A 25,071-nucleotide genomic window follows, 5' to 3' on the forward strand; every position below is an offset into this window, starting at 1 on the left:
CATAAACACGCTAGATAACAGGGATATCGTGCTACTCCTACTTACACTTTGGTCACACTTCACAGACACGCACATGCATATATATATATACATACATCTAGGTTTTTCTCCTTTTTCTAAATAGCTCTTGTTCTTCTTTATTTCTTCTATTGTCCATGGGGAAGTGGAAAAGAATCTTTCCTCCGTAAGCCATGCGTGTCGTATGAGGCAACTAAAATGCCGGGAGCAATGGGCTAGTAACCCCTTCTCCTGTAGACATTTACTAAAAAAGAGAAGAAGAAAAACTTGATAAAACTGGGATGCTTAAATGTGCGTCGATGAAGTGCGGATGACAAGAAACAGATGATTGCTGATGTTATGAATGAAAAGAAGTTGGATGTCCTGGCCCTAAGCGAAACAAAGCTGAAAGGGGAAGGGGAGTTTCAGTGGGGGGAAATAAATGGGATTAAATCTGGAGTATCTGAGAGAGTTAGAGCAAAGGAAGGGGTAGCAGTAATGTTGAATGATCAGTTATGGAAGGAGAAAAGAGAATATGAATGTGTAAATTCAAGAATTATATGGATTAAAGTAAAGGTTGGATGCGAGAAGTGGGTTATAATAAGCGTGTATGCACCTGGAGAAGAGAGGAATGCAGAGGAGAGAGAGAGATTTTGGGAGATGTTAAGTGAATGTATAGGAGCCTTTGAACCAAGTGAGAGAGTGATTGTGTTAGGGGACATGAATGCTAAAGTAGGAGAAACTTTTAGAGAGGGTGTGGTAGGTAAGTTTGGGGTGCCAGGTGTAAATGATAATGGGAGCCCTTTGATTGAACTTTGTATAGAAAGGGGTTTAGTTATAGGTAATACATATTTTAAGAAAAAGAGGATAAATAAGTATACAAGATATGATGTAGGGCGAAATGACAGTAGTTTGTTGGATTATGTATTGGTAGATAAAAGACTGTTGAGTAGACTTCAGGATGTACGGTGATGTCACCGTGGTTGTTTAATATATTTACAGATGGGGTTGTAAGAGAAGTAAATGCGAGGGTCTTGGCAAGAGGCGTGGAGTTAAAAGATAAAGAATCACACACAAAGTGGGAGTTGTCACAGCTGCTCTTTGCTGATGACACTGTGCTCTTGGGAGATTCTGAAGAGAAGTTGCAGAGATTGGTGGATGAATTTGGTAGGGTGTGCAAAAGAAGAAAATTAAAGGTGAATACAGGAAAGAGTAAGGTTATGAGGATAACAAAAAGATTAGGTGATGAAAGATTGAATATCAGATTGGAGGGAGAGAGTATGGAGGAGGTGAACGTATTCAGATATTTGGGAGTGGACGTGTCAGCAGATGGGTCTATGAAAGATGAGGTGAATCATAGAATTGATGAGGGAAAAAGAGTGAGTGGTGCACTTAGGAGTCTGTGGAGACAAAGAACTTTGTCCTTGGAGGCAAAGAGGGGAATGTATGAGAGTATAGTTTTACCAACGCTCTTATATGGGTGTGAAGCATGGGTGATGAATGTTGCAGCGAGGAGAAGGCTGGAGGCAGTGGAGATGTCATGTCTGAGGGCAATGTGTGGTGTGAATATAATGCAGAGAATTCGTAGTTTGGAAGTTAGGAGGAGGTGCGGGATTACCAAAACTGTTGTCCATAGGGCTGAGGAAGGGTTGTTGAGGTGGTTCGGACATGTAGAGAGAATGGAGCGAAACAGAATGACTTCAAGAGTGTATCAGTCTGTAGTGGAAGGAAGGCGGAGTAGGGGTCGGCCTAGGAAAGGTTGGAGGGAGGGGGTAAAGGAGGTTTTGTGTGCAAGGGGCTTGGACTTCCAGCAGGCATGCGTGAGTGTGTTTGATAGGAGTGGAGACAAATGGTTTTTAATACTTGACGTGCTGTTGGAGTGTGAGCAAAGTAACATTTATGAAGGGATTCAGGGAAACCGGCAGGCCAGACTTGAGTCCTGGAGATGGGAAGTACAGTGCCTGCACTCTGAAGGAGGGGTGTTAATGTTGCAGTTTAAAAACTGTAGTGTAAAGCACCCTTCTGGCAAGACAGTGATGGAGTGAATGATGGTGAAAGTTTTTCTTTTTCGGGCCACCCTGCCTTGGTGGGAATCGGCCAGTGTGATAATAATAAAAAAATATGTTTATAGAGGGGCCACAGATATATCAGATCACTTTCTAGTTGTAGCTACACTGAGAGTAAAAGGTAGATGGGATACAAGGAGAATAGAAGCATCAGGGAAGAGAGAGGTGAAGGTTTATAACCTAAAAGAGGAGGCAGTTAGGGTAAGATATAAACAGCTATTGGAGGATAGATGGGCTAATGAGAGCATAGGCAATGGGGTCGAAGAGGTATGGGGTAGGTTTAAAAATGTAGTGTTAGAGTGTTCAGCAGAAGTTTGTGGTTACAGGAAAGTGGGTGCGGGAGGGAAGAGGAGCAATTGGTGGAATGATGATGTGAAGAGAGTAGTAAGGGAGAAAAAGTTAGCATATGAGAAGTTTTTACAAAGTTGAAGTGATGCAAGGAGGGAAGAGTATATGGAGAAAAAGAGAGAGATTAAGAGAGTGGTGAAGCAATGTAAAAAGAGAGCAAATGAGAGAGTGGGTGAGATGTTATCAGCAAATTTTGTTGAAAATAAGAAAAAGTTTTGGAGTGAGATTAACAAGTTAAGAAAGCCTAGAGAACAAATGGATTTGTCAGTTAAAAATAGGAGAGGCGAGTTATTAAATGGAGAGTTAGAGGTATTGGGAAGATGGAGGGAATATTTTGAGGAATTGTTAAATGTTGATGAAGATAGGGAAGCCTGTGGAAAGAGGCAAATGTAATCCCTGTTCACAAAAAGAAGAGCAGAGCAGAAATCAGCAACTACAGACCAGTGTCACTCCTGTCAATCACTGGTAAGTTCCTTGAGACAATAATCTCAAGACAAATGACAGATTTTTTTGACTACCACTCACTACATTGTGATCGTCAATATGGCTTCAGGAAAGGTTACTCTGCTGATGATCTGTTGTTAAACCTCTCCACTAAGTGGCACCAGTCACTGGATGAATCCAAAGTCAGCTGTGTGGTAGCACTGGACATTGCTGGCGCTTTCGACCGGGTGTGGCACCAGGGCCTCTTAGCAAAACTTCAAGCACTGGGAATTGCAGGCTCTATGCTATGTCTCCTCAGTGATTACCTTCATGGTAGATCTCTAAGTGTAGTCCTCAATGGAACGGAATCAGCAAGGCATCCTATTGGGGCAAGCGTTCCACAAGGAAGCGTGCTGGGTCCATTGTTATGGAATGTCTACTTCAACGACCTTCTTCATCTCATCCCAGAATTACATGCATATGCAGACGACTGTACACTGACATTCACTTATCCAAGAGAAGAAATGCCAGCTGCTCTAAGCTACATCAATCACCAGCTGAGAGCTATATCATCTTGGGGAAATAGATGGCAAGTAACATCTGCACCTGATTAAACGTAAATGATGATCGTCTCTAGGCACCATGATGGTAATGCTGGTGCAGTAGTAAGGATGAATGGGAGGATGTTGGCACCTGGAGAAGAAGTTGATATCCTTGGGGTGAAATCTGACTCCAAACTAACCATGAAGAACCATGTTGTAAATCTTGCAAACAAGGCAGCCAGGAAGCTTACAGCACTTCGCCGTATCTCGCATCTGCTTGACAGTAGGGGTTGCAAGATCCTGTACGAGGCACAAGTACGCTCACACCTTGAGTATGCTCCACTTTCTTGGTTTGCCTGCCCCCCCTCTCATCTGCGACTGCTTGACAGAGTAGAGAACAGAGCAAGACGTCTCATCTCTCGCCTGGACCCATCCTGGATAGATCTGTTATTTCAGCAGAGCCTTCAACATAGGAGGGATGTGGGTGGCCTTACTGTTATGTACAAGGCCAATATTGTCAAAATACCACACTTGGATCCACTTCGAGGACAGCGTGAAACAAGCTTTTATGCCACAAGACGGGCAGAAAGCAGCAACTTCACTCTGGCTGTACCCTTCTCCAGAACATCACTCCATCCGAGATCATACATACCCAGGATGACTCGAGTATGGAACACATTCGTACAGCATAATGATGTCAACGAGATAAAGTCAGTTGATAAAATGAAAATGCTGGCCCACAGATGGCTCCAACTTCATCCTGTTCCCTACTTGTATGTTTTATTATTTTTTATTATCACACTGGCCGATTCCCACCAAGGCAGGGTGGCCCGAAAAAGAAAAACTTTCACCATCATTCACTCCATCACTGTCTTGCCAGAAGGGTGCTTTACACTACAGTTTTTAAACTGTAACATTAACACCCCTCCTTCAGAGTGCAGGCACTGTACTTCCCATCTCCAGGACTCAAGTCCGGCTTGCCGGTTTCCCTGAATCCCTTCATAAATGTTACTTTGCTCACACTCCAACAGCACGTCAAGTATTAAAAACCATTTGTCTCCATTCACTCCTATCAAACACGCTCACACATGCCTGCTGGAAGTCCAAGCCCCTCGCACACAAAACCTCCTTTACCCCCTCCCTCCAACCTTTCCTAGGCCGACCCCTACCCCGCCTTCCTTCCACTACAGACTGATACACTCTTGAAGTCATTCTGTTTCGCTCCATTCTCTCTACATGTCTGAACCACCTCAATAACCCTTCCTCAGCCCTCTGGACAACAGTTTTGGTAATCCCGCACCTCCTCCTAACTTCCAAACTACGAATTCTCTGCATTATATTCACACCACACATTGCCCTCAGACATGACATCTCCACTGCCTCCAGCCTTCTCCTCGCTGCAACATTCATCACCCACGCTTCACACCCATATAAGAGCGTTGGTAAAACTATACTCTCATACATTCCCCTCTTTGCCTCCAAGGACAAAGTTCTTTGTCTCCACAGACTCCTAAGTGCACCACTCACTCTTTTTCCCTCATCAATTCTATGATTCACCTCATCTTTCATAGACCCATCCGCTGACACGTCCACTCCCAAATATCTGAATACGTTCACCTCCTCCATACTCTCTCCCTCCAATCTGATATTCAATCTTTCATCACCTAATCTTTTTGTTATCCTCATAACCTTACTCTTTCCTGTATCCACCTTTAATTTTCTTCTTTTGCACACCCTACCAAATTCATCCACCAATCTCTGCAACTTCTCTTCAGAATCTCCCAAGAGCACAGTGTCATCAGCAAAGAGCAGCTGTGACAACTCCCACTTTGTGTGTGATTCTTTATCTTTTAACTCCACACCTCTTGCCAAGACCCTCACATTTACTTCTCTTACAACCCCATCTATAAATATATTAAACAACCACGGTGACATCACACATCCTTGTCTAAGGCCTACTTTTACTGGGAAAAAAATTCCCTCTTTCCTACATACTCTAACTTGAGCCTCACTATCCTCGTAAAAACTCTTCACTGCTTTCAGTAACCTACCTCTTACACCATACACTTGCAACATCTGCCACATTGCCCCCCTATCCACCCTGTCATACGCCTTTTCCAAATCCATAAATGCAACAAAGACCTCTTTAGCCTTATCTAAATACTGTTCACTTATATGTTTCACTGTAAACACCTGGTCCACACACCCCCTGCCTTTCCTAAAGCCTCCTTGTTCATCTGCTATCCTATTCTCCGTCTTACTCTTAATTCTTTCAATTATAACTCTACCATACACTTTACCAGGTATACTCAACAGACTTATCCCCCTATAATTTTTGCACTCTCTTTTATCCCCTTTGCCTTTATACAAAGGAACTATGCATGCTCTCTGCCAATCCCTAGGTACCTTACCCTCTTCCATACATTTATTAAATAATTGCACCAACCATATCCCCACCTGCTTTTAACATTTCTATCTTTATCCCATCAATCCCGGCTGCCTTACCCCCTTTCATTTTACCTACTGCCTCACGAACTTCCCCCACACTCACAACTGGGTCTTCCTCACTCCTACAAGATGTTATTCCTCCTTGCCCTATACACAAAATCACAGCTTCCCTATCTTCATCAACATTTAACAATTCCTCAAAATATTCCCTCCATCTTCCCAATACCTCTAACTCTCCATTTAATAACTCTCCTCTCCTATTTTTAACTGACAATAAAAATGCTTTCAAATGAGCTGATGTAGGTAACAGCTCTTAGCTTGCCAATAAAGTTAGGAATCCTTAACCTGTAATATAGCTGTCAATAAAGCTAGGGATCCTTAGCCTTGTCAAACCCTGTGTAAAAAAAAAAAAAGGGAGGAATAACATCTTGTAGGAGTGAGGAAGAGCCAGTTGTGAGTGTGGGGGAAGTTCGTGAGGCAGTAGGTAAAATGAAAGGGGTAAGGCAGCCGGGATTGATGGAATAAAAATAGAAATGTTAAAAGCAGGTGGGGATATAGTTTTGGAGTGGTTGGTGCAATTATTTAATAAATGTATGGAAGAGGGTAAGGTACCTAGGGATTGGCAGAGAGCATGCATAGTTCCTTTGTATAAAGGCAAAGGGGATAAAAGAGAGTGCAACAATTATAAGGGGATAAGTCTGCTGAGTATACCTGGTAAAGTATGGTAGAGTTATTATTGAAAGAATTAAGAGTAAGACAGAGAATAGGATAGCAGATGAACAAGGAGGCTTTAGGAAAGGTAGGGGGTGTGTGGACCAGGTGTTTACAGTGAAACATATAAGTGAACAGTACTTAGATAAGGCTAAAGAGGTCTTTGTGGCATTTATGGATTTGGAAAAGGCATATGACAGGGTGGATAGGGGGGCAATGTGGCAGATGTTGCAAGTGTATGGTGTAGGAGGTAGGTTACTGAAAGCAGTGAAGAGTTTTTACGAGGATAGTGAGGCTCAAGTTAGAGTATGTAGGAAAGAGGGAAATTATTTCCCAGTAAAAGTAGGCCTTAGACAAGGATGTGTGATGTCACCGTGGTTGTTTAATATATTTACAGATGGGGTTGTAAGAGAAGTAAATGCGAGGGTCTTGGCAAGAGGCGTGGAGTTAAAAGATAAAGAATCACACACAAAGTGGGAGTTGTCACAGCTGCTCTTTGCTGATGACACTGTGCTCTTGGGAGATTCTGAAGAGAAGTTGCAGAGATTGGTGGATGAATTTGGTAGGGTGTGCACGGGAAGAAAGTTAAAGGTGAATACAGGAAAGAGTAAGGTTATGAGAATAACAAAAAGATTAGGTGATGAAAGATTGAATATCAGATTGGAGGGAGAGAGTATGGAGGAGGTGAATGTATTCAGATATTTTGGAGTGGACGTGTCAGCGGATGGGTCTATGAAAGATGAGGTGAATCATAGAATTGATGTGGGGAAAAGAGTGAGTGGTGCACTTAGGAGTCTGTGGAGACAAAGAACTTTGTCCTTGGAGGCAAAGAGGGGAATGTATGAGAGTATAGTTTTACCAACGCTCTTATATGGGTGTGAAGCATGGGTGATGAATGTTGCAGCGAGAAGAAGGCTGGAGGCAGTGGAGATGTCATGTCTGAGGGCAATGTGTGGTGTGAATATAATGCAGAGAATTCGTAGTTTGGAAGTTAGGAGGAGGTGCGGGATTACCAAAACTGTTGTCCAGAGGGCTGAGGAAGGGTTGTTGAGGTGGTTCGGACATGTAGAGAGAATGGAGCGAAACAGAATGACTTCAAGACTGTATCAGTCTGTAGTGGAAGGAAGGCGGGGTAGGGGTCGGCCTAGGAAAGGTTGGAGGGAGGGGGTAAAGGAGGTTTTGTGTGCGAGGGGCTTGGACTTCCAGCAGGCATGCGTGAGCGTGTTTGATAGGAGTGAATGGAGACAAATGGTTTTTAATACTTGACGTGCTGTTGGAGTGTGAGCAAAGTAACATTTATGAAGGGGTTCAGGGAAACCGGCAGGCCGGACTTGAGTCCTGGAGATGGGAAGTACAGTGCCTGCACTCTGAAGGAGGGGTGTTAATGTTGCAGTTTAAAAACTGTAGTGTAAAGCACCCTTCTGGCAAGACAGTGATGGAGTGAATGATGGTGAAAGTTTTTCTTTTTCGGGCCACCCTGCCTTGGTGGGAATCGGCCAGTGTGATAAATAAAATAAAAACTTATATATTCAACATTACTGTTATTTTCTTTGAAAAATATCCAATTCTTACACTCAGAACAATAAATAACACATTTTTAATTAGAAGACAAAAAATCTGGTACACCATACATTTTGTTACACTTGTTCTCACCTCATCAGCAAAAAGGAAGAGCTTCTTCTCGTAGGCAAATTTAATGATCCCTTTAATATTCTCTTTGCTCAGTACATTGCCTGTAAAGCCAAATCAATAAGTTATACTGTTCCTGTAAGAATAGAAGTGAAAAAAAATGAGAATAAATAAGGGATGGAGACAGGAGACAGGGGTGGAAACAAATATAGAATACATTACAGATAATACTGTATACATACAGTATAGTATTATTATAAAATACGAAATGGCTGAGACCAGAGCCACTTTGTTTTTTGTAAAGTTACAAATACAGTGGACCCCCGGTTTACGATATTATTTCATTCCAGAAGTATGTTCAGGTGCCAGTACTGAACGAATTTGTTCCCATAAGGAATATTGTGAATTAGATTAGTCCATTTCAGACCCCCAAACATACACGTACAAACGCACTTACATAAATACACTTACATAATTGGTTGCATTGGGAGGTGATCATAAAGCGGGGGTCCACTGTAGGTGAGAAAAAAAAATTCACACCTTATAACCAAATTTTTTTTGGAGGGGCTCAAAAAATTAAGACCACATATGCATCAAACAACCATATACTACTCTGTACAAAAAATCAATGCATCTACAAGTAATCCAGAAAGCAATAAAAAATTATAAAATATAATGTTGGAATGTGAGCAAGGAATTTTACCGTAAATTTATACACACTGTTAGCCAACCTACTATGTTCCATCCTTTCTAAGTGATCACACCATTTCATTATTATTACTGTTTAAACTTAAAGGTCTGGAAAGGCAGCCAGGAAATGAGGATCTACACTGATGGGCTCTGCATAGCCTCCCCTCAAGGAACATACACCCATGTATCTTATAAGATATTTTTCATGCAAATGGTTTGTATACAAATAATACACAATGAAGGACGGGAGGGCATGTTGAAATTTGGCGGCTTATTTTAATAGTTTCCACAATTGTGGTTCCACTCTCAAGTATCTGAATGTTGTACATCCACTTCTTCCACATTCCTCCTTGCAATAGTGATCCTGAATCTTTCGTTCTCTATATTTCTACATACCACATTTCTTTATTCTTTTTTATGCATTCATAAGAACATAAGAACATAAGAACGAAGGAACACTGCAGAAGGCCTACTGGCCCATGCGAGGCAGGTCCAAGTCCCTACCGGCTTAAGCCAATGCACCCAACCTAGTCAGGTCAGGTCACATTGACTTAAGGGAGGAACACGGCAACCGACCTGTTAGCACAAGCTATCAGGTCCAACTCACACCCACCCACATCTACTCATGTATTTATCCAACCTATTTTTAAAGCTACACAACGTTCTGGCCTCTATAACGGTACTTGGGAGTTTGTTCCACTCATCCACAACTCTATTACCAAACCAGTACTTTCCTATATCCCTCCTGAATCTGAATTTTTCCAACTTAAAACCATTGCTGCGAGTCCTGTCTAGGCTAGATATTTTCAGCACACTATTTACATCCCCTTTATTTATTCCTGTCTTCCACTTATAAACCTCAATCATATCCCCCCTAATTCTACGTCTTTCTAGAGAGTGCAGTTTCAGGGCCCTTAGTCTATCCTCATAGGGAAGGTTTCTGATACATGGGATCATCTTTGTCATCCTCCTTTGTACATTTTCCAGAGAATTTATATCCATTCTGTAATACGGTGACCAAAACTGTGCAGCATAATCTAAATGAGGCCTAACCAAGGATGTATAGAGTTGAAGAACAACCTGAGGACTCCTATTATTTATGCTTCTTGATATGAAGCCAAGGATTCTATTAGCTTTATTGCGAACACTTATGCACTGTTGTCTTGGTTTCAGATTACTGCTAACCAGAACTCCTAAATCTTTTTCGCAATCCGTAATATTAAGATCTACATTATTTAGTTTATATGTGGCATGGTTATTGTCCTGTCCAACATTTAGAACTTTGCATTTGTCTATATTAAACTGCATCTGCCACTTCTCCGACCACTGCATCAGTCTATTCAAATCCTCCTGGAGTGCTCGAATGTCCTCGTCAGAATGAATTCGACGGCCTATTTTGGTGTCATCGGCAAACTTGCCGATGTCGCTCTTTATGCCCTCATCTATGTCGTTTATGTAGATTGTGAACAGCAGGGGGCCCAACACTGACCCCTGTGGAACACCGCTCGTGACGCTTCCCCACTCTGATTTCTCCCCATTTATGCAAACTCTCTGCTGCCTATTTGTCAACCATGCCTCTATCCAGGAAAAAATTTCTCCTCCTATTCCATGTGCTTTAATTTTCCTCAATAGTCTCTGATGTGGGACCCTGTCAAAAGCCTTACTGAAGTCCATATACACAATATCATATTCATTACCATGATCTACCTCCTCAAATACCTTAGTGAAAAAAGTTAATAAATTCGTAAGGCAGGAACGCCCCTTTGTAAAACCATGCTGAGATTCGTTGATTAATTTATGCTTTTCAAGGTGGCTACGAACTGCCTCGGCAATTATTGATTCCATAAATTTTCCCACTATGGAGGTTAGGCTTATTGGTCTATAGTTCGAAGCTAAGGACCTGTCACCTGTTTTGAAAATAGGTATCACATTTGCCATTTTCCACTTATCTGGCACCATGCCAGTTTGTAGTGATATGTTGAAAAGATTAGCCAAAGGTGTGCTAAGCTCCTCTTTACATTCCTTTAGAACCCTTGCATACAGTTCATCAGGGCCTGGGGATTTGTTAGGTTTTAATTTATCTATTTGCCTAAGGACCATGTCACTTGTGACCCTAATAGTGCACAGTTTATTATCGTCCTGTTCTACATAATTTATCATTACTGGAATATCGCTGGTATCCTCCTGTGTAAAAACTGAGAGGAAGTATGTGTTAAAAATTCTACACATTTCCTTATCACTGTCAGTGAGCTGACCCGAGGAACTTTTGAGTGGGCCTATCTTGTCCCTGATCTTACTTCTGTATACCTGAAAGAATCCTTTTGGGTTAGTCTTCGATTCTCTTGCAACTTTAACCTCATAATCTCTATTTGCTTTTCTAATTCCCTTTTTTATTTCTCTCTTTAACTGAATATATCGATTTCTTAATTGCCCCTCTCCTCTTTTGATTTGCCTATATATGCCTCTCTTTTGACCAATCAGATATTTTAATCTATTGTTCATCCATTTAGGATCATTTTTGTTTGATCTGATTTCCCTATTTGGAACATAATTTGACTGAGCAGCTAGAACTATGCCCTGGAAAGCATCATATCGGCAACCATCACCACCTACCTGACCCCTAGTCAGGTCATTCCAGTTCAGCCCACCTAAGTAATTTTTCAGTCCTATGAAATCAGCCAAGCGAAAGTCAGGGACGGAGACTTGATTGCCATTATTAGGGGAATTCCATGATATGTTAAAACTGAGTGATTTGTGATCACTCTCCCCAAGCTCATCATTAACCTCAAGATTATTAATTAGTGTTTCCCTACTGGCAAGAACCAAGTCAAGGAGGTTATTTCCCCTAGTTGGCTCTGTCACAAACTGTTTTAAAAAACAATCCTGGATCGTATCAAGAAAGTCACCCGACTCTAAATTTCCTGTCAAATTGCTCCAGTCAATCTGTCTATAGTTGAAATCTCCCATTAGCACAACATTTTCGTATGTAGATGCCTTACGAATTTCGTCCCATAGAAGTTTACTGCACTCCCTATCAAGATTTGGGGCCCTGTAAATCACACCCAAAATTAGTTTTTCTCGGCCCTCGAGAAGCTGTAACCAAACAGATTCAGTGGCTGACGCTTCTAATTTAATATCTTGTCTAACACAACAATTTAAATTGTCTCTGACATACATCGCTACTCCACCACCTTTCCTGTTGACCCTGTCAGTGTGGAATAATTTATAGCCTTGTATGTGACATTCAGAGGGCATCTCTCTATCTTTCAGATTGAGCCAGGTCTCTGTTATAGCAATAATATCTATGTTTCCTGCACTTGCAATTAATCTTAGCTCATCTATCTTATTTCTAACACTCCTGCTATTAGTATAGTAAACCTTAAGGGAGCTAGTCCCTTGCTGCCCTCTGCTGTCCCCCTTTGTTTGCTGACCTGTTCTATTGTCTTTATTTATAACTTCATGCTGAAGGCCTTTTATACATTTACTGTTTCCAACCCTAGTGTTGCAACCTGCTTGTTTCCCACACACACCCATACCTCTATCTTCCATCAGTTTAAAATCATAGGCATTTCACCAATGGCCTTCTCAATCGAGTCTGCAAGTGCTACCACCCCTGCCCCAGAGAGATGAACCCCATCCCTTGCATACATATCATGTTTGCCATAAAAGTTGTTCCAGTTGTCAATGAATGGGATTGCAAGTTCCTTGCAGTATCTGTCTAGCCAGCAATTTACACCAATTGCCCTAGACAACCATTCATTTCCTACTCCCCTTCTAGGCAAGATGCTACATATGATTGGGATCCCTCCCTTAGACTTAATGAAATCTATAGCTGACCTGTACTTATCTAGCAGCTCTTCTCTCCTACCCTTCCCAATATCATTTCCACCAGCACTGAGACAGATAATGGGCTTGTTCCCATTACCTGACATGATATTATCCAGTCTGTTGACAATGTCCCCAACACCAGCTCCAGGGAAGCACACTCTATCTCTCATCTTCTTATTCCTATTACAAAAAGCACGATCAACATATCTTACCTGAGAGTCACCAACCACAAGAATGCGCTTACCTTCATTAGCAGGGGCAGTAGTACCCTTACCTTCACTGGCCACTGAAGTACATTCATCCTGGAGAACAGAGAAGCGATTTCCTACCTTCAGATCTGCACTCTTAACTTTCCTTACTCTGATGCGCCTCCCATTACTGTGAACAACTCGCCACTTGTAGCAGGTGCTGGGCTGCACCTCACTGCTGGTAGCCGTTGCTACCACCCCACCTACAGCCTCCTCACAGTGAGAGACAGACTGCACCTCACTGCTAGAAGCCTCATTCCCCACATCTCCAACCACCTCACACTCTCTCCCAGGCCCATTGAGGTGGACCTTCAGCCTCCTAATCTCCTCCTGGAGAAGCAAGACCTCCTCCTTCAACTCTCCAACCTCAGCTTTTAAAACACTGTATGTACAATTACTATTTAAACTCCTCTTACCAAGCTCTGCAACCTCTTTTCTCAATAGCACTTCCCCATTAAAGCCCTAAGCTAATTTTAACTAAAATATTTATTTTGTTAAATAACATTATTTAACCTAAGAACTAGGTTGGTAGACAGCAACCACCCAAGAAGGTACTACTGTCCTGCCAAGTGAGTGTGAAATGGAAACACATAACTGTTTTACATGATGGCAGGATTGTTGGTGTCTTTTTTTCTCTCATAAACATGTGGGTTAATGGGTATGTATATCTAGCTACTTCTACTTACACTTAGGTCACACTACACATGCATATACACGCATATATATTTACACAACTAGCTGGTTTTTCTTCTCTTAACAGTTCTTAATTTCCTTTTATTACCGTGGGGAAGAGGAAAAAAAATTCTTCCTCTGTAAGCCAGACATGTCGTAGGAGACGATTAAAATGCCAGGAGTAAGGGACTAGCAACCCCTTCTCCTATATATATTACTAAATATAAAAAGAAAAACTTTTGTTTTTCTTTTTAGTTCATCCTGCCTCGGTGGGATATGGCCGGTTCATTAAAAAAAAAAAATATTAATAAACTGTATTTAATGGTACAGTGGTACTTCGAGTTTCGAACAGCTCCCAACTTGAACAATTATGAAAGTGTATTTTTGGGGGTCTGAAACGGACTTATCTAATTTACATTATTCCTTATGGGAACAAATTAGTTCGGTATCGGCACTCAAACAGCCTTCTGGAACGAATTAAGTTCGTAACTCGAGGTACCACTGTATATACCATTATATTAAATGTAATGTATGGTATTTTGTAGTGTGTCAGCAAAGCACACTATAAATGCAATGCATTATATTTAATGAATAAATTCAGAAATAAATTTAAGTTGTAACTGACCTGTTGGGTTTCCAGGGTTAATAACAACCAATACTTTCGGATAGCTCACTTCTTTGGCTTCATTATAAGCACGCTCCAACTCTGAAATGTCCAGCCCCCAGTTGGTCGACTCATTTAAGTAGTAACCAATCTGAGGATATTCAAGGTAATGTTGTATTATCACTTAATCATTACATATTTGAGCTGAAGAAAGGGGAAAGAGATTGTGTTCTATAAAGTACAGTGGACCCCCGCATACCGTACGCATCACATAACGTTCAATCCGCATACCGCTCGCTTTTATCGCAAAAATTTTGCCTCGCATACCACTCAAAAACCCGCTCACCGCTCTTCGTCCGAGACGCGTCCAATGTGCGCCCTTAGCCAGCCTCACATGTGCCGCCGGTGGCATTGTTTACCAGCCAGCCTCCGCGGTAACATCCAAGCATACAATCGGAACATTTCGTATTATTACAGTGTTTTTGGTGATTTTATCTGCAAAATAAGTGACCATGGGCCCCAAGAAAGCTTCTAGTGCCAACCCTACAGCAATAAGGGTGAGAATTACTATAGAGATGAAGAAAAAGATCATTGATAAGTATGAAAGTGGAGTGCGTGTCTCCGAGCTGGCCAGGTTGTATAATAAACCCCAATCAACCATCGCTACTATTGGTGGTACAGCTGCTGCTGCTGCTGTACCACCGTCAGCTGCTGCTGCTGCTGCTGCTGCACTGTCAGCTGCTGCTGCTGCTGCTGTATCACCGTCAGCTGCTGCTGTAGTACCGTCTGCTGCTGCTGAGCATCGTCTGCTGCTGCTGTAGCACTGTCAGCTGCTGCTGCTGCTGTACCACCGTCAGCTGCTGCTGTAGTACCGTCTGCTGCTGCTGTAGCATCGTCTGCTGCTGCTGCTGCACTGTCAGCTGCTGCTGCACTGTCAGCTGCTGCTGCTGCTGTACCACCGTCAGCTGCTGCTGTAGTACCGTCTGCTGCTGCTGTAGCATCGTCTGCTGCTGCTGTAGCACTGTCAGCTGCTGCTGCTGCTGTACCACCGTCAGCTGCTGCTGTAGTACCGTCTGCTGCTGCTGTAGCATCGTCTGCTGCTGCTGTAGCACTGTCAGCTGCTGCTGTAGCACTGTCAGCTGCTGCTGCTGCTGTAGCACTGTCAGCTGCTGCTGCTGCTGCTGTAGCACCGTTGTTAGTGTGGCTTATTGAGAATACCAAGAAACAACCCCAGAGGATTTGCCACCCAGGATAACCCAAAAAAGTCAGTGTCATCGAAGACTGTCTAACTTATTTCCATTGGGGTCCTTAATCTTGTCTCCCAGGATGCAACCCACACCAGTCGACTAACACCCAGGTGAACAGGGAAAAATGCCTGGAACTAGTGCTCATATTGGTGAATTTAAAGCCAGCAAAGGTTGGTTTGAGAGATTTAAGAATTGTAGTGGCATACACAGTGTGATAAGGCCTGTTCTGGAAGAAAATGCCAAACAGGACCTACAGTACTCAGGAGGAAAAGGCACTCCCAGGACACAGTGTCTCATCAGTCATTGCTGCATCTTCAATAAAGGTAAGTGTCATTTATTCTTCATTTAGTAGAGTAGTACATGCACAATATATATTCATGTACTACTCTACTATTGTGCATGTATCCTTCTCTTTGTGTGTAGGAAAATGTATATTTCATGTGGTAAAATTTTTTTTTTCATACTTTTGGGTGTCTTGCACGGATTAATTTAATTTCCATTATTTCTTATGGGGAAAATTCATTCGCATACCGATCATTTCGCATAACAATGAGCCCTCTTGCACGGATTAAAGTCGCTATGCGGGGGTCCACTGTACAATAAATACAGTACTTTTACTGACATCTTTATTTAGTAGTGAGGTGGGATTTAATAGAACTAATCCCCTCTACCAGGGATATATGAAAGTTTAAAAAGATTAATCTTCTGCCATAAACTTCAACCTACCACTTCAATACAGTACTGTACTGCATTTTTTTTTTTAAATCATGAATTACTGTATTATCTCCTGCTATATGCTGCTCTTTAGCAAATACTTAACTGACAGGAAGACAAGACTAGATTTCTCTACATCCTACTGATATTGCAAACATTTTTTCTTATACCTTTCCTTAATGCTTCACAGAAAATAAATAAAAAAAACATGCATACTGAAAAAAAAAAACACACCACGGGCGGGGTTAGAACCCATGATCAGTCTCAAAACTCCAGACTGTCACATTAGCCACTGGGCCAGTTAGCCACAATAATATTCATCCAACCAGGTATATTTATACACAATTGTTTGCAATCGTGTCATTATGATTTCGTGAGTCATGCTGACGGCTTTGAGGGGACTTGAGCTAGCTGGAGATTCGTCTGTAAAAACTTGCATTTGTGGTCACAGTGGTGCCTATGCTAACCTTAATATGGTGTATAACTATACCTAGTTGGATGAATCTTATTGTGGCTGGCTGGCCCAATGGCTAACGCGACGGTCTGGAGTTTTGAGACTCTCTCATCACGGGTTCTAACCCCACCCATGGTATGGTTTGTTTGCAATTGCGTCATTACGATTTTGTGAAACATGCATACTGGTATGTACATTTATCTTTGTAATCTATTATTACTGTATATTCCATTTACCTTCCCTCTACCTCTTATTAACCCTTTGACTGTCGCAACCCCCAATCCTGCGGTGTCTCCTGCTGTTGCAAAATTTCAAAAAAAAAAAAAAAAAAAAAAAAAAAAAAAAAAAAAAAAGAGAATCTTTTCCTGATTGTAATGACACCCAAAAAAATGAAATTTAATGGAAAACTGATGGAATTACGCTCTCGCGAAGTTAGCAACCTCAGCAATATTTACAAATCGGTGATTTTGCCCACTTTGAGCCCTATTTTCCGCTAATTCCATTGTTCCAGTCGACCAAACGCATAACTATTTCTTTAGAACTTCGTTTTTTCTATCGACTGAGTACAAGAAACTGCCCATTTACCGATTTCAACTCCCCAATAATGTGGTCAGAAATTTGCAATTTGACCAATCTCACGAAAATTAAAAAATATGACAATTTCAAAATAAGGTCCAGAATGAACAATGCAGACATTCCTGGCTCTAAAATAACATTTTCTTTGTTCATCAGTCACATCTCCAGGCCCCTCTGATATTACTCTTGCTTTCTATTATGAATTTTTATTCAAACAAACAATAGAAGATTTACTGTTATGCAGACTACTGCAATACTGTAATAATTGTACAAATAATGTCAACCCATCCATGACTGCATATTAGAATGGCTAGTTGGACATTTATTGGACAATGATATCATTTGTTTACTTTTGAACATCGGCAAAAATCAAACATTTCCCCTACTTTGAGCTCCATTTCCAGGTTCTTTTTATAGAAAAACGAATCAAAATCACCTCTATTTCTATAATAGGTTTTCCATTCTATCAAATGAGACCAAGAATACCATAAATACTATACGAACCATAAATACTATACGAAAATAGATCACAAAGTCTGCATTTTAATTAAAAAAAAAACTATCGGAGTTTTTTTTTCTTATTATGCACCGCATGCTCCAGGATTTTTTTTATATGGTGCACACCGACCGCACAGACCCATTCTCTCACATGTGGGCCTACCACCTTTCTCCTGCTTGATTTGAAGCCGCTAGAATATGAGTATATGTAAGTCAAACACGGTACCTCGTAAGACGTATATATACGACCAAAACAGTCAAAGGGTTAATACTGTAGGAGTAAAAACAGATTCCTTTATTTATTTAGTTCACATGAGTCATTTTAAATATGTACACTGTACTGTATTGCTTATATTCTATCAATATAATTATGTACCTTTCTGCTAATTACCAGTTGGGCCTAATATGGGTTATATTGTATAAAACATCCTTAAGTCTTATAACAATATTAAAATATATTTACCTGTGAATATAAGAAACTGTCAAGAATGTTTTCATATGTAGCATTAAGGTGCAGAATTATTTTGCATTTTTATTTCGTAAAATAATCCATGGCTTTATTTTTCGATACATTAGCTTTCCTTATACTATATGTACATAATATGACAAACGCATGCAGAACGTACCTGGTGGAGATCATACTCTGCTATAGTTGCAGAGTAAAGTGGGTATTGAGGGATGGGGATCATTACTCCAGGTTTAATTCCATTTTCATGCTTGATCATCATCTTCATTATTCCCTGAAAATATATATATATATATTTTTTTTTTTTTTTCAACAAGTCGGTCGTCTCCCACCGAGGCAGGGTGACCCAAAAAAAAAGAAAGAAAATCCCCAAAAAGAAAATACTTTCATCATCATTCAACACTTTCACCACACTCGCACATTATCACTGCTTTTGCAGAGGTGCTCAGAATATAACAGTTTAGAAGCATATACGTATAGAGATACACAACATATCCCTCCAAACTGCCAATATCCCAAACCCCTCCTTTATATATATACATATATATATGCATATATATATATATATATATATATATATATATATATATATATATATATATATACATTATGTATGTATATATATATATATATATATATATATATATATATATATATATATAATTATATATATATATATATATTATATATATATATATATATATATATATATATATATATATATATATATATATATATATATATACATATATATATATATATATACATATATATATATATATATATATATATACATATATATATATATATATACATATATATACATATATATATACATATATATACATCTATATATACATATATATACATATATATACATATATATACATTATATTATATATATATATATATATACATATACATATATATATATACATATATATATACATATATATATATATATATATATATACATTATATATATTTTTATTTTATTATCACACTGGCCGATTCCCACCAAGGCAGGGTGGCCCGAAAAAGAAAAACTTTCACCATCATTCACTCCATCACTGTTTTGCCAGAAGGGTGCTTTACACTACAGTTTTTAAACTGCAACATTAACACCCCTCCTTCAGAGTGCAGGCACTGTACTTCCCATCTCCAGGACTCAAGTCCGGCCTGCCGGTTTCCCTGAATCCCTTCATAAATGTTACTTTGCTCACACTCCAACAGCACGTCAAGTATTAAAAACCATTTGTCTCCATTCACTCCTATCAAACACGCTCACGCATGCCTGCTGGAAGTCCAAGCCCCTCGCACACAAAACCTCCTTTACCCCCTCCCTCCAACCCTTCCTAGGCCGACCCCTACCCCGCCTTCCTTCCACTACAGACTGATACACTCTTGAAGTCATTCTGTTTCGCTCCATTCTCTCTACATGTCCGAACCACCTCAACAACCCTTCCTCAGCCCTCTGGACAACAGTTTTGGTAATCCCGCACCTCCTCCTAACTTCCAAACTACGAATTCTCTGCATTATATTCACACCACACATTGCCCTCAGACATGACATCTCCATTGCCTCCAGCCTTCTCCTCGCTGCAACATTCATCACCCACGCTTCACACCCATATAAGAGCGTTGGTAAAACTATACTCTCATACATTCCCCTCTTTGCCTCCAAGGACAAAGTTCTTTGTCTCCCCAGACTCCTAAGTGCACCACTCACTCTTTTTCCCTCATCAATTCTATGATTCACCTCATCTTTCATAGACCCATCCGTTGACACGTCCACTCCCAAATCTCTGAATACGTTCACCTCCTCCATACTCTCTCCCTCCAATCTGATATTCAATCTTTCATCACCTAATCTTTTTGTTATCCTCATAACCTTACTCTTTCCTGTATTCACCTTTAATTTTCTTCTTTTGCACACCCTACCAAATTCATCCACCAATCTCTGCAGCTTCTCTTCAGAATCTCCCAAGAGCACAGTGTCATCAGCAAAGAGCAGCTGTGACAACTCCCACTTTGTGTGTGATTCTTTATCTTTTAACTCCACGCCTCTTGCCAAGACCCTCGCATTTACTTCTCTTACAACCCCATCTATAAATATATTAAACAACCACGGTGACATCACACATCCTTGTCTAAGGCCTACTTTTACTGGGAAAAAATTTCCCTCTTTCCTACATACTCTAACTTGAGCCTCACTATCCTCGTAAAAACTCTTCACTGCTTTCAGTAACCTACCTCCTACACCATACACTTGCAACATCTGCCACATTGCCCCCCTATCCACCCTGTCATACGCCTTTTCCAAATCCATAAATGCCACAAAGACCTCTTTAGCCTTATCTAAATACTGTTCACTTATATGTTTCACTGTAAACACCTGGTCCACACACCCCCTACCTTTCCTAAAGCCTCCTTATATATATATTATATATATATATATATATATATATATATATATATATATATATATATATATATATATATATATATATATATATATATATATATATATATATATATATATACATATATACATATATATATATATATATACAAAGCAGAAGTGTTATAAGAAGAGCAGAGTATATGGAGAGTAAAAGAAAGGTGAAGAGAGTGCAAAAGGAGAGCAGATGAAAGAGTGGGAGAGGCACTGTCAAGAAATTTTAATGAAAATAAGAAAAAATTTTGGAGTGAGTTAAACAAGTTAAGAAAGCCTAGGGAAAGTATGGATTTGTCAGTTAAAAACAGAGTAGGGGAGTTAGTAGATGGGGAGAGGGAGGTATTAGGTAGATGGCGAGAATATTTTGAGGAACTTTTAAATGTTAAGGAAGAAAGGGAGGCGGTAATTTCATGCACTGGCCAGGGAGGTATACATGTACCATCTTTTAGGAGTGAAGAAGAGCAGAATGTAAGTGTGGTGGAGGTACGTGAGGCATTACGTAGAATGAAAGGGGGTAAAGCAGCTGGAACTGATGGGATCATGACAGAAATGTTAAAAGCAGGGGGAGATATAGTGTTGGAGTGGTTGGTACTTTTGTTTAATAAATGTATGAAAGAGGGGAAGGTACCTAGGGATTGGCGGAGAGCATGTATAGTCCCTTTATATAAAGGGAAAGGGGACAAAAGAGATTGTAAAAATTATAGAGGAATAAGTTTACTGAGTATACCAGGAAAAGTATACGGTAGGGTTATAATTAAAAGAATTAGAGGTAAGACAGAATGTAGAATTGCGGACGAGCAAGGAGGCTTCAGAGTGGATAGGGGATGTGTAGATCAAGTGTTTACATTGAAGCATATATGTGAACAGTATTTAGATAAAGGTAGGGAAGTTTTTATTTCATTTATGGATTTAGAAAAGGCATATGATAGAGTGGATAGAGGAGCAATGTGGCAGATGTTGCAAGTTTATGGAATAGGTGGTAAGTTACTAAATGCTGTAAAGAGCTTTTATGAGGATAGTGAGGCTCAGGTTAGGGTGTGTAGAAGAGAGGGAGAATACTTCCCGGTAAACGTAGGTCTTAGACAGGGATGTGTAATGTCACCATGGTTGTTTAATATATTTATAGATGGGGTTGTAAAAGAAGTAAATGCTAGGGTGTTCGGGAGAGGGGTGGGATTAAATTATGGGGAATCAAATTCAAAATGGGAATTGACACAGTTACTTTTTGCTGATGATACTGTGCTTATAGGAGATTCTAAAGAAAAATTGCAAAGGTTAGTGGATGAGTTTGAGAATGTGTGTAAAGGTAGAAAGTTGAAAGTGAACATAGAAAAGAGTAAGGTGATGAGGGTATCAAATGATTTAGATAAAGAAAAATTGGATATCAAATTGGGGAGGAGGAGTATGGAAGAAGTGAATGTTTTCAGATACTTGGGAGTTGACGTGTCGGCGGATGGATTTATGAAGGATGAGGTTAATCATAGAATTGATTAGGGAAAAAAGGTGAGTGGTGCGTTGAGGTATATGTGGAGTCAAAAAACGTTATCTATGGAGGCAAAGAAGAGAATGTATGAAAGTATAGTAGTACCAACACTCTTATATGGATGTGAAGCTTGGGTGGTAAATGCAGCAGCGAGGAGACGGTTGGAGGCAGTGGAGATGTCCTGTCTAAGGGCAATGTGTGGTGTAAATATTATGCAGAAAATTCGAAGTGTGGAAATTAGGAGAAGGTGTGGAGTTAATAAAAGCATTAGTCAGAGGGCAGAAGAGGGGTTGTTGAGGTGGTTTGGTCATTTAGAGAGAATGGATCAAAGTAGAATGACATGGAAAGCATATAAATCTATAGGGGAAGGAAAGAGGGGTAGGGGTCGTCCTCAAAAGGGTTGGAAAGAGGGGGTAAAGGAGGTTTTGTGGGCGAGGGGCTTGGACTTCCAGCAAGTGTGCATGAGCATGTTAGATAGGAGTGAATGGAGACGAATGATACTTGGGACCTGACGATCTGTTGGAGTGTGAGCAGGGTAATATTTAGTGAAGGGTTTCAGGGAAACCGGTTATTTTCATATAGTCGGACTTGAGTCCTGGAAATGGGAAGTACAATGCCTGCACTTTAAAGGAGTGGTTTGGGATATTGGCAGTTTGGAGGGATATGTTGTGTATCTTTATACGTATATGCTTCTAAACTGTTGTATTCTGGGCACCTCTGCAAAAGCAGTGATAATGTGTGAGTGTGGTGAAAGTGTTGAATGATGATGAAAGTATTTTCTTTTTGGGGATTTTCTTTCTTTTTTGGGTCACCCTGCCTCGGTGGGAGACGACCGACTTGTTGAAAAATATATATATATATATATATATATATATATATATATATAGAGAGAGAGAGAGAGAGAGAGAGAGAGAGAGAGAGAGAGAGAGAGAGAGAGAGAGAGAGAGAGAGAGAGAGAGAGAGAGAGAGAGAGAGAGAGAGAGAGAGAGAGAGTGAAAGAGAGTGAAAGAGAGTGAAAGAGAGTGAAAGAGAGTGAAAGAGAGAGAGTGAAAGAGAGAGAGTGAAAGAGAGAGGGAGTGAAAGAGAGAGGGAGTGAAAGAGAGAGGGAGTGAAAGAGAGAGGGAGTGAAAGAGAGAGAAAGAGTGAAAGAGAGAGAAAGAGTGAAAGAGAGAGAAAGAGTGAAAGAGAGAGAGAGTGAAAGAGAGAGAGAGAGTGAAAGAGAGAGTGAGAGTGAAAGAGTGAAAGAGAGAGAGTGAAAGAGAGTGAAAGAGAGAGAGAAAGAGAGAGTGAAAGAGAGAGAGTGAAAGAGAGAGAGTGAAAGAGAGAGTGAAAGAGAGTGAAAGAGAGAGAGTGAGAGAGTGAAAGTGAGTGAGATAGAAAGTGAGAGAAAGGGAGAGTGTGTTAGTGAGAGTGTACTCAACTAGTTGAGGTTGCAGGGGTCGAGTCCAAGCTCCTGGCCCCGCCTCTTCACTGGTCGCTACTAGGTCACTCTCCCTGAACTGCGAGCTTTATCATACCTCTGCTTAAAGCTATGTATGGATCCTGCCTCCACTACATCGCTTCCCAAACTATTCCACTTCCTGACTACTCTGTGGCTGTGTGTGTGTGTGTGTGTGTGTGTGTGTGTGTGTGTGTGTGTGTGTGTGTGTGTGTGTGTGTGTGTGTGTGTGTGTGTGTGTGTGTGTGTGTGTGTGTGTGTGTGTGTGTGTGTGTGTGTGTGTGTGTGTGTCCACTCACCAATTTGTGGTTGCAGGGGTCGAGACTCAGCTCCTGGCCCTGCCTCTTCACTGACTGCTACTAGGTCCTCTCTCTCCCTGCTCCATGAGCTTTATCATACCTTGGCTTAAAGCTATGTACAGTTCCTGCCCCCACTACCTCACTTTCCAGACTATTCCACTTCCTGACAACTCTGTGACTGAAGAAGTACTTCCTAACATCCCTTTGACTCATCTGAGTCTTCAACTTCCAATTGTGACCCCTTGTTTCTGTGTCCCATCTCTGGAACATCCTGTCTCTGTTCACCTTATCTATTCCTCCCAATATTTTGTATGTCATTATCATGTTTCCCCTAACCCTCTTGTCCTCCAGTGCTGTCAGGCCTATTTCCCTTAACCTTTCTTCGTAGGACATTCCCCTTAGCTCTGAAACTAGCCTTGACGTGCTTGGCCAGGTGTGTGTTCCAAACTGGTGCTGCATACTCCAGTATGGGCCTGACGTACACGGTGTACAGTCTTGAACGACTCCTTACTGAGGTATAGGAATGCTATTCTCAGGTTTGCCAGGCACCTATATGCTGCAGCAGTTATCTGGTTGATGTGTGCTTCCAGAGATGTGCTCGGTATTACACTCACCCCAAGATCTTTCTCCTTGAGTGAGGTTTGCAGTCTTTGGCCCCCTAGCCTATACTCTATCTGAGGTCTTCTTTACCCTTCCCCGATCTTCATGACTTTGCATTTGGCTGGGTTAAATTCGAGTAGCCAGTTGCTGGACCACGTGTCCTGTCTGATCCTCATCTGATTTAATTCTTCTCATTAACTTCACATCATCTGCAAACGGACACATCTGAGTCTATCCCTTCCATCATGTCATTTACATATACCAAAAATAGCATTGGCCCTAGGACTGACCCCTGTGGAACCCCGCTCATCACAGGCACCCACTGTGATACCTCATCTCGTACCATGACTCGTTGTTGCCTCCCTGTCAGGTATTCTCTGTTCCACTGCAATGCCCTTCCTGTTATATGTACCTGATCCTCTACCTTCTGCACTAATCTCTTGTGAGGAACTGTGTCGAAGGCCTTCTTGCAGTCCAAGAAAATGCAGTCAACCCACCCCTCTCTCTCGTGTCTTACTTCTGTTACCTTGTCATAAAACTCCAGGAGGTTTGTGACACAGGATTTGCCTTCCATGAATATGTGCTGGTTGTCATTTATAATCTTGTTCTGTTCCAGGTGCTCCACCATTCTT

At 40.9% G+C, this 25,071-nt stretch overlaps 1 protein-coding gene across 1 annotated transcript in view; it reads right to left on the reverse strand.

The window, feature by feature from the left end:
- Positions 1-25,071, reverse strand: part of LOC128692641 (alanine aminotransferase 1) — a 90,343-nt gene that overhangs the window by 20,602 nt on the left and 44,670 nt on the right. The window contains exons 4-6 of the mRNA XM_070089914.1: positions 18,322-18,435; positions 14,228-14,357; positions 8,189-8,268 (exon numbers count right to left, since the gene is read on the reverse strand). Coding sequence (XP_069946015.1) covers positions 8,189-8,268; positions 14,228-14,357; positions 18,322-18,435 — 324 coding nt within the window. The remainder of the gene's footprint in view (positions 1-8,188; positions 8,269-14,227; positions 14,358-18,321; positions 18,436-25,071) is intronic.

This window comes from Cherax quadricarinatus, chromosome 30, assembly GCF_038502225.1.
Source record: "Cherax quadricarinatus isolate ZL_2023a chromosome 30, ASM3850222v1, whole genome shotgun sequence".
Lineage (NCBI taxonomy): Eukaryota > Metazoa > Arthropoda > Malacostraca > Decapoda > Parastacidae > Cherax > Cherax quadricarinatus.